The sequence below is a fragment of the Hyaena hyaena genome, unplaced genomic scaffold, assembly GCF_003009895.1.
Source record: "Hyaena hyaena isolate Hyena2069 unplaced genomic scaffold, ASM300989v1 scaffold_10, whole genome shotgun sequence".
Classification (NCBI taxonomy): Eukaryota; Metazoa; Chordata; class Mammalia; order Carnivora; family Hyaenidae; genus Hyaena; species Hyaena hyaena.
The window spans coordinates 3,464,357-3,480,828 of record NW_024080642.1 but is presented as its reverse complement, the minus strand read 5'-3'; the positions used below and the strand labels follow the sequence as shown (position 1 = coordinate 3,480,828).

The 16,472-nt window shown below is 40.7% G+C and overlaps 1 protein-coding gene across 1 annotated transcript in view; it reads right to left on the bottom strand.

Annotated features, from left to right (window-relative positions):
* Nucleotides 1-16,472, bottom strand: part of NLK (nemo like kinase) — a 168,833-nt gene that overhangs the window by 20,239 nt on the left and 132,122 nt on the right. The window contains exons 4-7 of the mRNA XM_039253362.1: nucleotides 11,078-11,184; nucleotides 9,503-9,588; nucleotides 5,350-5,559; nucleotides 1,726-1,827 (exon numbers count right to left, since the gene is read on the bottom strand). Of these exons, the coding sequence (XP_039109293.1) occupies nucleotides 1,726-1,827; nucleotides 5,350-5,559; nucleotides 9,503-9,588; nucleotides 11,078-11,184 (505 nt within the window). The remainder of the gene's footprint in view (nucleotides 1-1,725; nucleotides 1,828-5,349; nucleotides 5,560-9,502; nucleotides 9,589-11,077; nucleotides 11,185-16,472) is intronic.

Sequence of the window (16,472 nt, the reverse complement as noted above, 5' to 3'; positions counted from 1 at the left end):
TTTTCTTTAAAGTTTATTTATTTTGAGGTGGGGAGGCAGAGAGCGCGAATCTCACGTAGGCTCCATGGTATCAGCAGAGGGGGGCTTGATCCCACGAACCTGAGCTGAACCAGATTGTGACCTGAGCTGAAACCAAGGGTCAGACACTGAACTGACCGAGCCACCCAGGCACCCCTGTGTAACTAAGAGATTTTTAAGATTTCTAGTAGGAAAAGGACTCACGTGCCGGGAATGCTCAAAGGACAGCAGTGTTACTTTCGGTGCAGTATATTACACTTTCCAGCTGTTCTAGAAGGCAGGCAGGAAGCTCCTTAGGAAGCCTTGCTCTCTCAGCTGCTGTTTCGCAGCTCTGACAATGGGTTAATTAGCTGGTAACCACCAGCAACAGTTCAAATTCCTCTGGAGCTGGAAGGGTGGCACCGGGGTATGTGATCTTAATCACATTTCATTACTGGCTACGTTTTGTCAGGAAAGATTTACTGACCTGAAGAGGTCAGTAAAAGAAGAAAATTATTTTGCTAGTTCCAAGGGCACATTCACCATGAGGTATTGATAAATTACTTTAATATTCCTGATAACGGCCAATAAATAGAACATAATAGATCTTCTGGGTTCCTTCCACTAATGCAGAACCTTCCTCTAGGTTATGACTTACTGTGTGCTCTTCTAAGGGAATTAGGGCCTGAAATTATTTCATAGTCTATAAACCAAATGCAATAGAGGGATGTAACCGGCAGGGGGCTATTTAAAGTCCCAGCATCTACATCTCTTATTTTTCTAGTTCCACTTGGTTTTAGAAGAGAGCAGGCTTCACCCACTGCCCTTTATGCCTGTGAAACTGGAAGATCTGGAGTCACACTGGACTTACACAGAGAAACTGCCAGGGGAAGACAAGGCCGTGCCTAAATGTCTGTCTGCTAATCGGAGAGGAGTGTCAAAATCGGTCTGTCATCTGGTCATTTGGAGCAATCAGACGTCAAGATCCATCAGATCATCTAAACGCCCAATTTAAAAGAAACCAAGGCAGAGCCCAGGAAAATGAGTCGCCGAATCTTCCTGTTCAAGCCCCCTTTTTTCTGTTTAGTTTGCTGTTCCTGAGAAAAGTATTTCCCTTGCACACCCTTCACATCGTTAAGCTGTTCTGTCCAAAGTGGATTAGGAAAAGTGCTTCTAAAACATGCTGCTAAGCCAACAGGTGGAGATAAAAGCTGCAAGTCACAAGCAGTGACTTGTCTGGTTATATGTAATATTGATCGGTACAAATCCGGCAATCTCCCTCCATACTTCTTTTCTAAAAGCATTTACATCTGATTCTGTGTTATGGCAAGAGTACAGTAGAAATGGCCTCATCCTCGTGGTTGGAGGAAGAGGTACCGAGTATTTTGGTGCAGTATTTAGAAAAGATGTCTTGAGGTACACATATGAGGTATGGCACTGGAGTGAAAGCTCCACTCCAGTAATGTTCCCAGACACATCAAAAACCAGGAGACAAAAAGCCCGGGGTCATTTATTAGCAAAGGTGCCACCTACATGTTTACTTTCACCTATAGCATTGGGGATTATGGTATTTTATTTGGTTCAGCAAATATTTAGCATTTTCTTATTTATGACCGCGACATAAAAAATAAATAAAACCCAGAAGTAATGTTCTTGCTTATTATTCTGTGAGAAGAGAAATCCTGTCCAGATGGTTACCGAATACCGATCCCCACCCTCTCATTTTACCTGTTTATGAGGACCCCTGAGTATGTGTGCCTTAGCGCCTTCACAAGCCGTCCTCATTGCTTCCAGCGATGGTGTGCCCAAAAGATCCGTGATCAAATCCAACTACAAGGAAACATGAGATACAGACGGATAGTAAGAGCTCATGGAAACAATTTTCCATTACTCTTCAATCACTCAAAGCCAAGGACCTAATGTGGAGGGAAGAAAAACCCCACCACCTCAAGGCAAGTTCCAAAGTAACTGATAGGGAGCCCTGACTTTCACTTTCTGGACTACTTTTAAAAGGCCAGAAAAATATTTTTATTAGGAATCCAGACGACGGAAATGAACTCTGTTTTGGCAAGCATGGCCTTGTAAGGCTAAGGTAGTTTAGGCGTCTGCATCTACCTACCCTGGGTCTTGATATCGTGGTATCTACGATCCTTGCAGAGGTGAACTGCTCTTTTGCTCTTGGCTAATGACTGTTCTTCTCAAACAGTTAAAGAATGGATTCTGATGCTCCCAAAGGATTCAGGCCCATCAAGGAGCTAATCCATAAATCAGGCAGCTGTGATTTAGGAACTACTCAGAACGTTCACATCTGAAATGGAAGCTAAGTTATTGATGTGTGGGCCAGAACACCTCATTTACATTCTAGGTACGCTAGAAATCTCTTGCACTGGCAGAAAGTCACGGTTCTTAGAAAACTACGATACTGCCTAAGACCACATCTAGTCAGCTAAGCAGAAGAAAAAATGGTCTTCTCAAAAGTTTTGGTAGGTCGGACACCACCTTCACAATTCTCTGTAGTGGGAACTCTCTTCTAACTTCATACCCTAATCAGCAATAATATGTCATTTGGATTCCTTCAGGATGGAAAATTCTTATCTACGGAATACTTCTTTTCTTGGTAGTGGGATTGTCAGATATAAAGGACCATTTTCTGCCCCCCCCCCCCACCTTTTAAATGTTTGAGAGAGAGAGTCCAAGCAAAGGAGGGGCAGAGAGAGAGGGGGACAGATGATCCAAAGTGGGCTCTGCACTGACAGCAGTGAGCCCGATGCGGGGCCAGAATTCATGAACTGTGAGATCATGACCTGAGCCAAAGTCAGATGCTTAACTGACTAAGCCACCCAGGTGCCCCTAAAGCACCATTTTTCTGCACGTATTAACCTATGAGGTTTATATAAGGATCACTGCCCTCTGGGATAATGGGGATGATCAAGTAGCTTGTTTTCTTTCCATCAACGATCTCTATATATACAAAGCCTTTTGGGAAAAGCGTGTTGATGATACTTTTGGACCTCTAACTACTTAACGTAAAGGCAGAAGAAAATAACTTGTGCATGAAAACAAATGGAAACCTTCAGAAAGTTGTCCAAAATGGGTCAGGTCCATGGATGAGGAGCATTTTTACGAAGTCTGCTAGTACTGTAGCACCTACGGTTTTCATTGCTCAAAGATACAGAGAAAATGCTATAGAAAATAACTACTCCCATGTAAGACTCTTTTCCCATTTTAGATCTTGATTTCTCATCCTAAAATACACTGACGATAGATAGTGTTATCTGTCACTGGCTACATCATACTGGCAAACTCAAGACTCACGCATTTCTCTAGAAAATAAGGTATCTGAATCCCATGCCAGTTGCTTCATACCATATGTGTGTGTGTGTGTGTGTGTGTGTGTGTGGTGTGTGTGTGTGTGTGTATTTTTCCCCCCAGCAGCAATTCAAGATCCTGGTTCAATATACAGGATTTGAACAACTCCTTAACTTTTATTTAAGCATTTCTGTGGGGCAGCTGCTTATGTCCAGACATGATGGTCTTATAGGCAGGTCCATTAAAATCTAACTCTCTAAAAAAATTGAAGAGTGAAGCGGGGACTGTCAATAGTACCCAACATTAAAATTATAGATGACAATCTTTTTTTACCACTAGGAACAATTTTTAAGATGTAAAACTTGATAAAAATAGACTTTGAACGTTTAGCAGAAAAATAACTTTAAATGCTTGCTGATCATGGCATATATAGTTTCTAATGTATCAGTTAATCCTTTGTAGAAGCGATTCCATTTTGGGTCAAGTACATGAATTATTTACAAAGATACCTAGTAGTCAGGGTGAGCTCTTAAAATGTGCTCAATCAAATCTTAATACTCCCTTGCTTGAAACCTTCATACAACTTTCCGCGACAATTTTGACAGAATAAAACCCAAAGTTCTTCTCAGGTCATCACGGTCAAGGGCTCTTTCTCCCTCCGACCTTGTCTCCCACCAGCTCCTGCTGCATTGTTCCATCCCAACACACCACACTTGTTCCTGCCTCAGAGGCATAATTATGTGCGTTGTCCCTTTTCCTGGGACACTCCTGGTACCTCACTCCCTCATTTCACTTGAGTCGCTCCTCAAATGTTGGCCCCTCAGAGAATCCTTTAGCACTGCGCTGGTCCAGTGTCACCCCCTACCCCTAACCTGGTTCAATTTTTCTTCACCGGATTTGTCATTCTTTAGGCTTGTATTTATTTGTAGACTTCTTTATTTTCTGTCTTGTGTGCGAGTTTCACAAAGGCAGGAGCTGAGCTTGTCTCAGGCACGCCTACCGCCCTGGCATAGCACAGCTATCAGAGTTGCTGACATTTGCTGAGCGCTCACTATGTGCCTGGCCTCGTTTCTGGCTTTCTGGCTTCATTTGAGCCGCACAAGAGTCTTCCTGAACAGTCTAATTTGCCTAAGAATAACTAGACAGTAAGTGTGGCCGAGCTAGGATTTGAACCCATTGATTCTTTGATTCTGCAGCAGGAGTCCATCATTGTGATGTTATTCTTATGCAAACTTTATGTTTGTGTTGCTAAAATTTACGGAAAGATAGTTAGGAATTATTCCAAGACAATATGGTAATGAATTAGCTCTTAGGGCAGATAAAGTATCATGAATAGTTTTCTAAAACTATCTTCTAATAAGCTTCGAATGTTCTCTGCCATATTTAAATATTTTAACTCTAAAATAAAGATTAGAAATGTTTTTAAATGTTCAGATTTAAGGAATCAACACTTAAAAATTTATATTCTAAGCACAAGTGCAAGTACATTAAGTCACCAAATATGTTTTCTTTTTTTCTTCCCTAAAGTTTATTTATTTTTTTTGAGAGAGAAACACAAGAGTGTGAGCAGAGGAAGGGTAGAGAGAGGAGGAGACACAGAATTCAAGCAGGCTCCAGGCTCTGAGCTGGCAGCACAGAGCCCGATGCGGGGCTCAAACTCACGAGCCGTGAGATCATGACCTGGGCTAAAGTCGGACACTTAACCGACTGAGCCACCCAGGTGCCCCTACATTTTCACGTCTGAGCCATTCTGTTACAAAGAACAGAGTCCCTCTAACAACTGAAGATTACACCTGTGCAAACGGTTACCTGCATCAGCGCAAGTAATAAAGGCAGGGCTCCCTCTAATAGGCTGATACGTTACAATAGGAATCTCTTTGTGATCTTCAACATCCTAACTTTCGGAATTTTAAGTGAACCCGGATTTACTAAAAGCCAGTGCAGACAGTACAATGAATAAGCCCAAGACGTGTGTGCAAGATGGTTTTTGCCTTTACATCTGTAATTGAATTGAAAGCTACTAAAGCTTAAAGTAAAACATACCTGCTGAATGGGACTTTGTGCCTGAAACAGTATTCTTCGTCCTAGCAGTTCTGCAAAGATACATCCGACAGACCAGATGTCAATAGCATTGCTGTAATGACGACTGCCCATCAGAATTTCCGGAGCCCGATAATACTGAGTAACAACTTCCTGAGTCATATGACGGGATTCATCTAATTCCTCCACTCTGGCCAATCCGAAATCACAAATCTAAACAGAAAAGATGATCAAAATGTTGTTATAGAGACACGTCCACTTACAAACGGTAAAGTAAAACAAAGTAGCCACAAAAAACCCCCACACTTGATAGATCTCTGAACGCTGAGAAGTTTTCGATAATATAGGTATATTTGTCAATGTATAATTTGATCTTATTGGTATAAGAGGGGGAAAAAAGCCTCAAACTTCTTTATGTCTGTAGAAAATGATGTATCTTAAAAACACCTTCTTACTTGTAATCTCTTTTCAATTGATAAATAAACTAAAAAGACAGCTCAACACACATTTCTAGGTTTAATGCTGAAACCAAACTAGGTATTTTCAAGGCTTACTGAGGAAGAATTAGAAGGAAAAAAAAGCGCCAATCTTGAAGACCTCCCGAGCTATGTTCACTGTCGTTACAGAATGATCACAGTCAAATTTCTTTAAATCAAACCGAGTCCCAAACTTCACATGTATCTGTCTACTTAAAATACTCATTCACACTCAAACGTGTGAATATGTCCAAACGTGGCACATTGTAGGATGCCAGTGCTACTGGGTTCATTCTTTTCTTCATGCCGTAAGTATTTAACTTAATGCCTCTCTAGTTTTGGATAGCATGCTAGAACCTGGCGACACGACAGTAAATGAGGAAGATTGGTGAACTTATTTGCAGACCAAAGAAGGACTCCTTTCCGGTTATTTCTGTTTAACTGAGATGCTGAGGCTGCAAAGTGAGCTGTTAGTGGAGAGCAGCAGAGCCACCAAATAGTAACTTCTGCTTGTTTTCAGGAATTAAGATTTTCTCAATACTGGGCAAACAAAACAGAAAGTGGGAGCACTGAGGTTAAGATGAGAGAGTAATGGCCCTCCACCCTCCAGCATTCTCAGATAACTTCATGAGTATTAGAAGTGACGAAGTGACACTGTTCTAAGTTGAGGTCCCAGGCTAAGATTTTATTTGAAAAAAGCGTCTGACAGCTAAAAAAATGTTGGAAAACCATGCCAAAAAAAGAAACAAAACAAAGCAAACAAAATCCCCCCGAGCAAACTGTAAGTTGCTTATCAAATCCTCCCAAAGGCTAGTGTTCGATTAACACATAATATTTAAAAAGCCATGGCATTTTAGGGTATCTTTTAAAACAAAACAAAAACCAAAGTACTTAAATCCATTTTCCTATCTTTCTTGTATTTACGGTAAAAAACAAAAAAACAAAAAACAAAAAAACTCACAACCAACCACCCACTGCACAGAAAATGTTTTCTGTTATAAAAGCAAGTCCTTTGTTAAAAACATCAGTCTGTCTGGAATCATTTTTGGAATTTATCTGGAAGACAAGCTAAACCCAAAGTAAGAAGTTTATATGATCAGATAACCAAAAAGATAATGGGATTTCCAACAAAATTATCCATTTTGTGCTAAATAGGAAATAAAATATATTCACAATATGAACAAGGATACTAATTTAAAAGAAATGTTTTATCATAATTATTTTTGATGAATTTGTACATTTGAGAAGACAGAATTAGTCTGTCCATACCTTGACACTCCATTCTGGGTTTTATTTTTATTTTTTTATTTTAGAGAGAGAAAGAGAGCGCCAGTGGGGGGTGGGGGATGGGGGGAATGAGAAAGGAGAGAGGGAGAGGAAGAGGGAGAGAGACAGAGAGAGAGAGAGAGAGAGAGAGAGAGAGAGAGAGAGAGAGAATCTTAAGCAGGTTCCATGCTCAGTGCAGAGTTCAATGTGGAGCTCGATACCACGACCCTGGGATCATGACCTGAAGCAAAATCAGGAGTCTGATGCTCAACTGACTGAGCCACCCCAGGAGCCCCCTAACCATTCTGGGTTTTAAAAGTAGGCAGCTAAGACAAGTTAAAGGAACAGGGCACAATTTCTTTTTATTTTTTTGAAATTTTTAATTTTTTTTTTTTATTTGTTTCTGAGAGAGAGAGACAGCGTGAGCAGGGGTGTTTTAGAGAGAGTGAGATACAGAATCTGAAACAGGCTCCAGGCTCTGAGCTGGCTGTCAGCACAGAGCCCGACGCGGGGCTCAAACCCACGAACCGTGAGATCATGACCTGAGTTGAAGCTGGACATTTAACCGACTGAGCCACCCAGGCGCCCCGAACAGGGCACAATTTCAATTCATCGTGGTCTGTGTGTTGTTTATTATAAATGACATTTTCTTCTAGTTACTCATTTATGTAGCCAGAAGTTACAACACCATAACGAATGATTTAAAAAATGGGCTCCTGGGTGGAATAGTTGCTTAAGTGTCCGATTCTTGATCCCACTCTGGTCATGATCTCGCGGTTGGGGAGTTCGAGCCCCGCATCGGACTCTGCACTGATGGTGTGGAATTCTGTCTCTCCTTCTCTATGCCCCTCCCTGACTTGTGTGCTCTTGTGCCCTCTCTCTTTCAAAAATAAATAAACATTAATTTTTAACGGATTTCAGGCAGGCAATGGCATCAAGCATGACAGGTTCTACACAAATTGCTTTGTGAACCAGAAACCAAAATAAGAAGAAAGTGGCATAAACTGTCATAAAACTGATTTGGTCTGAACAGAATAAGGAATTCTAAAGTTCTTTGTTTTGTTTTTAATTAAAACAAAGGTTAAAACAAAGGGTTGTGGAGATAGGTTGCAGATCTCTTCAAAAAGGGGAAGGGAACAGGGGAATGAGCTCAATGACCTACAGAAGGAATATTTACTTCAGTGGACACTGGGGACAGTTAATTTCTCTGTGGAAAGAGACTGCGCTACACCATTAGTTGTTTTCAAGGAAATTATGAAAAATCGATAAAAAAAAAAAAAAACTTTCCAGAGTTACATCAGGGACAGTTCTTCAAGGCTATAATGAAGGAAGCTAGTACATCATACTACCTTTTAAAGAAAATTGGCCCACAGTTTAGCGAAAGCATTTAAAATACAAAATGATATTCCTTTATATATTTGCTTTTAATATTGAGTTGAACTGCCATCAGGCTAAGTAACAATGACAGCTTGATTACTTACAAAGCAGGCCAGTTTTTTAAAACCATTTTTTTTTTTTCATATATATCAGTTGAAACGTTAAGAATATTTACTGCAGACCGAGGCACCATGGAATACTGTAGCCACTCATTAAACACACGGAATTGAAACCTGCTTACCCAGGGACAGCACAGCTCTAGGAAGGCCCTCACCTCTGGTTTCTAGGCTGGGGAGAGTATGGTGGGCCTCTTCCTATCCAGGAGCTGCACCCACACATCTCTCTCTCGGAGGTAGGGAAATGCACACGTGTGTGTTTTGTGACCGGTGAGCCACTCACTCTAACAAAAAATGGGTGGGGGGTGGCTGGAGATATGGGGGGAAGTAAAACGGAAATTGATGGTTTGAGATTTTGGAGCTACTAACTACAATTAATCCTGGAATCAATCCCCCCCCTGCCCCCCACCAGAGGGGGTAGCAGGAGTGGCTACTATAGAGTGTCAGATACATTTAACCCTTTCCTGGCTTAGTACTTTCACTTTTAAGTGTTTCCACTTCCCGGTTTTGCTACCGCAGTCACGCGGGGTATAAAAAGGCTACACAGTCTTCTTAAAAGCCAGGCTTCATTCTCATATCAACAGCTTACTGGTCTTCCAATATTCCTTTTGATGTATACTTCTTTTTAACAGGGGAACAGCTGAAAAAGAAATCACCTTCTCCGTCTTCTTTCTGGTCACATTGTAATTCCAATTTCAGTGTTTCCAAAACACATGCAAGCTCTCATGAAGAAACCACGAGTCAAGACTACAAATCAGTTACTATGGCCATTACTAGTGACATTGCTAGGGAGACCTGGGTTCTTTAAGGTTCGGTAAAGCGATGAAAACAAATTTAACTCTTTCACAAAAACACGCTGTTCTTAAACCTGCCTTGACATTCTGAATTTTTCTCAGATATTTAAATAAACTGAAAGGCTACCTTTAGAACACAGTTGCTGTTCACAAGGAGATTCCCTGGCTTAATGTCTCGATGTAAAATGCCAGCTGAATGGAGATATTTCAAACCTGAAATAACAAACGGGTTTAATTGCAGACATTTAACTCCTTTCATTCCACCAGTGATTTGGGGGGACAACCACAGAAACAGGGAGTACAGGATCTAAGACTGTTCTCTGAATGATGGCCTAATAAACACTGTTAAAAGTTAGACTCAGCCCTACCTCAAAAAACCTGTAATTTTGCGACAGTGAGATAAAGGGTCACCAAAGGTTTGTACAACCTGCAGGTTACGCCTGTAATTCAAAAGATGATTTAGGCTTAAATACAAATAAGCTTTTCAGGCACTGGACTTAAAGCTGACCATGCCGACGTCCTCGAATTGCCCCTAGGTGCGGGTGGCCGCTGGGGCTCTGCTCCTGCTACTGTAGAGCCCTGGGGTTCTGAGCCTGCTCGACAACCTACCCACCAGGTAACGGGCACAGTTTCACTGGGAAGACAAAATTCAGCAGCCTGCCCAGGTCTGTCAGTAGTAGTCTCCACCACTGAGATTCGAGAGGGTAATTAATTACTTTACAGTATTTTTGACACCTTGAAAGACTGAGGGTTGTAGCCCTGCTCGAAAAAAGTTACAGCCTCGAGGCCGAGTCTTCCGAATAAAATACAGCAAACCGTGTATTTTTTACAGGTGCAAAAGAAGACCCAGTATCCAGTATCTTCATTCTCTCCCCCACCACAGAATGCCAAGAACTCTATGGAAAGCAAACATCCTGGTTTTAAACAGTGTGCTTGCATTCTGTTGCTAGATGCTTTTTAGTCTCTATAAAGAATGTCTGAATTCTACAAATCCTAGTGGGGGAGAAGGCGGAGAATCTTTTACTAGGTAAGAAACCTGTTTTGGCTTGAAACAATTGTCCATGTGTAACAGCAAAATGCTGAAGGACACACCTGATGGCCAGAAGCAGCTCCAACAGTGTGGGCTCAAAGTGCCTACCAGGTTGGTGTTCTCGGATGAGCCAGCCTGGAGAATTATTTGGCTGGCTGTTTTTCAGTTTCCTGGATGCTTTGGCTTGAGGAGTCATTTTGTTTTTCTAGAGCTGGGCTCAGGTATAGCAGCCCACACTCTGAGCAGGCTTAAGTACTGCTGGTTTGAAGAGTAAGTCTGGATGACACAGTTACTTTTGAACTGAGTTATCTGATACTAGCCAACACATTCCTACTAAAGGCTGTTTAGGCGAAACTTTGTGACAGAGCATGGGGTTGGACAAACCCTCCTGCTTATTTACCTCCCTAGATTAACCTACTTAACCGCATCATGAATTAGGGCTTTCTCTTCCGTTACTGAAAATAAGAACCATTTGGCCACCCTTAAAGACCCTCATATTCAACGTGAAATATAGAGATTATTAAATACACCTGGTTGAAAGAAAAACCAAGAAAACCCTTTCTTCTTTAGGGAAAAAGAAAGCCTTGGGAGATCAGATTCGAGTTCAAATGAAAAGCAAAACGTTTCACGTAGATAGCAACACCACCTTTTTCTTCACAAAGAAAAGCTTACCTCGCAAAATCTGATAAAGAAAAACTTTGACATGATCTGAGCTGAGTGGCTGAGGAGAGACGATAATTTTATGTAGGTCACTCTGCATCAATTCTGTGACAACATATCTTGAAGTTTTAAGTTAAGGAGAGTTCAGAGAATTCAGCCCCCAACCCCCTCAAAGCAGGCGCTAGGTCTAAAGAATAACTTCCATTCTTAAGGCTGGAGAAAGCTTAAGGAAAGAAAGCTTCTAGACAGTATGACAAAGGTGAGGATTCCAGCCCTCACAAGATAAAAAATTACCAAAATGAAAGAATTTACCATTTAAGTAAGCAGAAATAAACTAAGTAACTTCTCCATAATTAGCATTATAAAGGAAAAATAAGGGTAAACATTTTTAAAATTAAGTTTTAAATTCTCGTGTAGTTAACATACAGTGTTCTATTAGTTTCAGGTGTACAATACAGTGATTCACACATTCTGCACATTACTTAGTGCTCATCAGGATAAATGTACTCTTAATTCCCTTCACTGATTTCACCCAGACCCCCACCCACCACCCCCTCTGTAACTGTCCTCTATAGTTAAGACTCTTCCCTCCCTCCCCTTTGTTCATTTGCTTTATTTCTTAAATTCCACCTATGAGTCAAATCATATGGTTTGTCTTTCTCTGATGGACTCATTTCACTTAGCATTATATTCTCTAGAGCCATCCATGGGTGTTGCAAATGGCAAGATTTCATTCCTTTTTATATTCCATTGTGTGTATATATATATATACACACACACACACACCACATCTTCTTACCATTCATCTATTGGACAACTTGGGTTGCTTCCGTAATTTGGCTGTTGTAAATAATGCTGCTGTAAACACAGGGGGGCATGTACCCCTTTGAATTAGTGGTTTTTTTGTTTGCTTTTTGTTTTTGTTTTTTTTGGGGGGGTGGTAAATACCCAGTAGTGACAATCCCGGATTGTAGGAGTTCTACTTTTAACCTTTTGAGGAAGCTCCATACTGTTTTCCACCAGTGGCTGCACCAGTTTGCATTCCCACCATCAGTGCACCAGGGTTCCTTTCTCTCCGCATCCTCGCCAACACCTGTTGTTTCTTGTGTTTTTGATTTTAGCCATTCTGACAGGTGTGAGGTGGTGTCTCACTGTGGTTTTGATTTGCACTTCCCTGATGACAAGTGATGTTGAGCATCTTTTCACGTTGTCTGTTGGCCAGCTGTATGTCTTTTTTGGAGAAATGCCTGTTCATGTCTTCTGCCCATTTTGATTAGATTATTTTTTGGGTGTGAAGTTGCATAAGTTCTTTGTATATATTGGATACTAACTCTTTATCAGATAGGTCATTGGCAAATATCTTCTCAAATAAGGGTAAACGGTTTAAATGACAGCCAGGCTGAGAAGAATGTGAAGACCACATAGTCTCACGATCTATTCAGACAGGTTACTGGTGCATCCCGTGAACCCAAATAAGAGGGCTGGTGGTCTCACCCTAGGCCACCACGACACCAATGGAAAGGATGACAATCTACCCATCAGCTGTGTCTTAAGTGACTTTATAAAGTACTCCTAGAAATGTATAAAACAATTAGTTCAAATCCAAGTCTTCCTACAATCTTAATTTAATTATTTTATTATTTTTACTTTTTTTTTTTTTTAACATTTATGCCTCCCTTATTAAGTTTGAAGCTTCCTATGCTTTTTGCTCTCATATTCTCAGGGTTTTGTTCAATTAACACATGGTAGATGACCACAGGCTGGAGCACGGGGAACAATGAAGACGCAGAATTCAAAACTTGTGAAGGTAACTCTTTTGCTATATCTAGAAATAGGTCAGATTCAGGTCTTAATCCTGCCCGCAGTTAATGATTCATTACAAACGTGGGTGAACTTTCTGATTTAAATTCAACCTTCCTTAAGACTAGGGGAGAATACCCTTGACTTTGGGAGATTCCTACGGGCTTTAAATTCTTCTGACACTTTGTGAAAGTTAGTTTCATGTTCTGGGTTAAAACACTAAGGCTCCCCTACCCATGTATAACTGAAAGCAGGCAGGACAGGCAAAAACAAAAAAAAAGCAGAGCTGTTACTGGGTTGCAAAGTTATTTTGCTTTCTTACGTAGTTCTTCAGATCCCACCTTTCTTTTTCCAGGGTGAGGTTATGAAATCTTTTGTCAGGACAACCCATCTGACACCCTGTAAGACACCTTTTGTGCCAGTACTGACTGTCCCACAGCTGGTCCTAGAAGGGCAGCTGTAGTCTTAGCGTGTTTAGCATGAGCTATGAATGAACTAAGAGGGTCCCGTGACTCCCGTGTTAGCATTTACATGCTTGCTCTCAGCGTAAATGCTAGGCATATAAAAAATAAAGATGAGAAGGAGTCTGCCTTCAAAAGTTACGATAAAAAAAAATTTTAAAGTGCTATTAGGCTTTGAATTTTACTTTTATGAGCTTTAAAGACTCTTGTAGTAAGTGGTCATTATCTGGGGAGAATGATTTAAAAACCCTTCTAATCTAACGCTTTAGCAAAAACAAGTAGTAACAATTTGAGAGTAGGGAGGAGAATTAATAACTGATAATGCTTGACACACAGTCAAAACACCCCCCTGGAGACATTTACTTCAAATGGCTTCTAGAACACCCAACTGTTGGCTTTTCTTCTCTCTCACTGGTTGTTCCTTCTCAATCCTCCTTTGTTTTCTACTCCAACTACTTAATGTTGAGATGCCCCAGGGCTTGGCCCTCTGGTCTTTCCACATTCACTTTCTTGGATAATTAGATCCAATCCCAAGACTTTAAATAGCATACTTGCAGATGACTCCCAACTTATAGTTCTAGTTAATCTTGTTTCCTTCAGTCCAACCCTATTCATCAAACTGTCTACTCATCATCTCCTCTGGATGTCTAATTGACATCTTAAACTGTCTAAAACTGTCCAAACATGTATTCTCCATCTTTCCTCCACCAAATCACTTATTCTAGTAGTAGGCTTGCCCATAGCAAACCTTTTTTTCCAGCAAGCTGCTCACACCACAAACTACAAACCACAAACCTTGGAGTTATCCTAGATTTCTCTTTCTCTCTCGTTCTACCTCCAATCCAGCAGAAAATCCTGTTGGTTCTTCCAAAACTTAGCCACAGAATTAGACTACTTCTTACCATGTCCACTGTTACCTCCCATGGCCCAAGACCCCTAGATTTCTAACACACAGCAGGCAGAATAAACCTTTGACTGTTCTATTTCTATTTTGTCTATATACTGAGTTACTTTATCATATAGAAAACATAATTTTTAGGGTTTTATATTCTTAGGTTACTTTGACCTTAGGTTTTATCAATCATATTCTTTTCAAAGAATCATACTCTACCCCATAATGAAGGTTAGTGAGGAAATGAGTTTTAGTATGCAGAATTTCCTAAGAACAGCTTTCAGTGACATGTTAGAATTGTTCTATAAAATGACACATATCAGTTAAATTATGGTATTATTACCAGGGTTAGATTTAGATTTTCTTCTAAATAGCTTAATTTTTCAAAAAATTTTTTGTTTATTTAATTTTGAGAGAGAGAGAGAGACAGCGTGTGAGCAAGGGAGGGGCAGAGAGAAGGACACAGAATCCGAAGCAGGCTCAGGCTGTCAGCACATTGTTTGATGTGGGGCTTGAACCATGAACCATGAGATCATGACTGGAACCGAAGTTGGACGCTTAACCAACTGAGACACCCAAGCACCCTTTAACTTTTTTTCTTAAAAAAGTTTTAAACACAAGGAAAACCTGAAAGAATTAAACAGTGATCACCCATATATATATATATATGCATATACCCACCACCCAGAGTCTATATTTAACATTTTTTTTTAATGTTTTATTTATTTCCAGGAGAGAGACAGAGAGAGAGACAGCGTGAGCAGGGGAGGGTCAGAGAGAGAGGGAGTCACAGACTGAAACAGGCTCCAGGCTCTGAGCTGGCAGTCAGCACAGAGCCTGACACGGGGCTCGAACCCATGAACCATAAGATCATGACCTAAGCGAAAGTCGGACGCTTAACCAACTAAGCCACCCAGGCACCCCTATATATAACATTTTGATTTAGTACATGTTTATCCATGGCTCTTTCCACTCAAGTCACCTGATTATTTTTTTTGTCTGCATTTCACAGGACAGTCTTTTTGAATGACAGCCAGATTATGTCACTCTTCTTCAAAAGCTTCTTATTTCATTTAGAGTCAAAGCCTAAGTCCTTAAAATGTCCTTACATGGCCAGAAGTGATCTGGCTTCTTCCCTCTCTGACCTCCTCTCCTACCATTTTTGCTCTTTTGTTTTTCTCTCAACATATTAGACACACTCTGACCTTTGCTCTAGCTGTTCCCTCTGCCTGAATGGGCTTTCCTAGACACCCTGGCTAACTTTCTCACCTCCTGTGTTTTTGCCTTTTGAATGAGGCCTACCCTGACCACCCTAGTACCGCACCCTGCGTGCTTTATACAACAGCTACCCGCCCTGCACAGCTCTACTCTCTTGTTTTTCCCTTTAGTACTTATCCTACATCATTTACTTAGGTTTATTGTCTGGTGGCCTCCCGACCCTGCTCCATGAGGGCAAGAGTTTTTTGTCTGTTTTGTTCGCAAGTCCATCCCGAACTCTCAGAACAAATGCCTGCATGACCGTGAAGTCTCCTATAAACATCTGTTGAGTAAATGAACTAATATTTATCGAGCACCCACTAGATAAACCAGTACTCTTCTAGTATTTTAAATATATCATTTCATCGAATTTTCACGGCCGTCCTACAGGGGAGGTGTTAGTATTCCCAACTACAGATGAGGAAATGGAGGCCAACAGAACGCAAGGAACCTAAGGTTGGACTTGGACGTGACAACGTTTAAGGCTGTTTCAATGGCTGGGTTTTATCTTTCTTTCTTTTTGAGTTATAGTTTTGAAAGCTGTAATAAAGTATACTAAATGTTTACTGTGCTTTTTTAATAGAAGAATTTCAGCTAATGAATGCAGAAGCAATGCTAGATGAGTAAAAAATAAAAACTGCCATTTTTCAACCTCTATGATATCGTGGACACGGGCATCAATTATCAATGGCTGCTAAAACCATTTGAAAGGGATAGACTTATCAGCATCACCTCAAATCACCACTCAACCCTACCAACCCTTAACGTGGGAGAAGATATATCTCTGTAATATGCACACCGCTGTCCAGCAAGTATTCATGTCTTAAAACACCCTCAATACAATGAATCCTCTAGCTCTAATTACTAGTTTCGTAGAAACATGGAGAATAAAAGAGCAAGAGACACCATGAAGAAGCAATCAGCTAAACACAATGTGGATCATTCTTTGGGAAAAATTTCTCCAACAAATCAACTGACAAAAAAGGGGGGTGGGTAG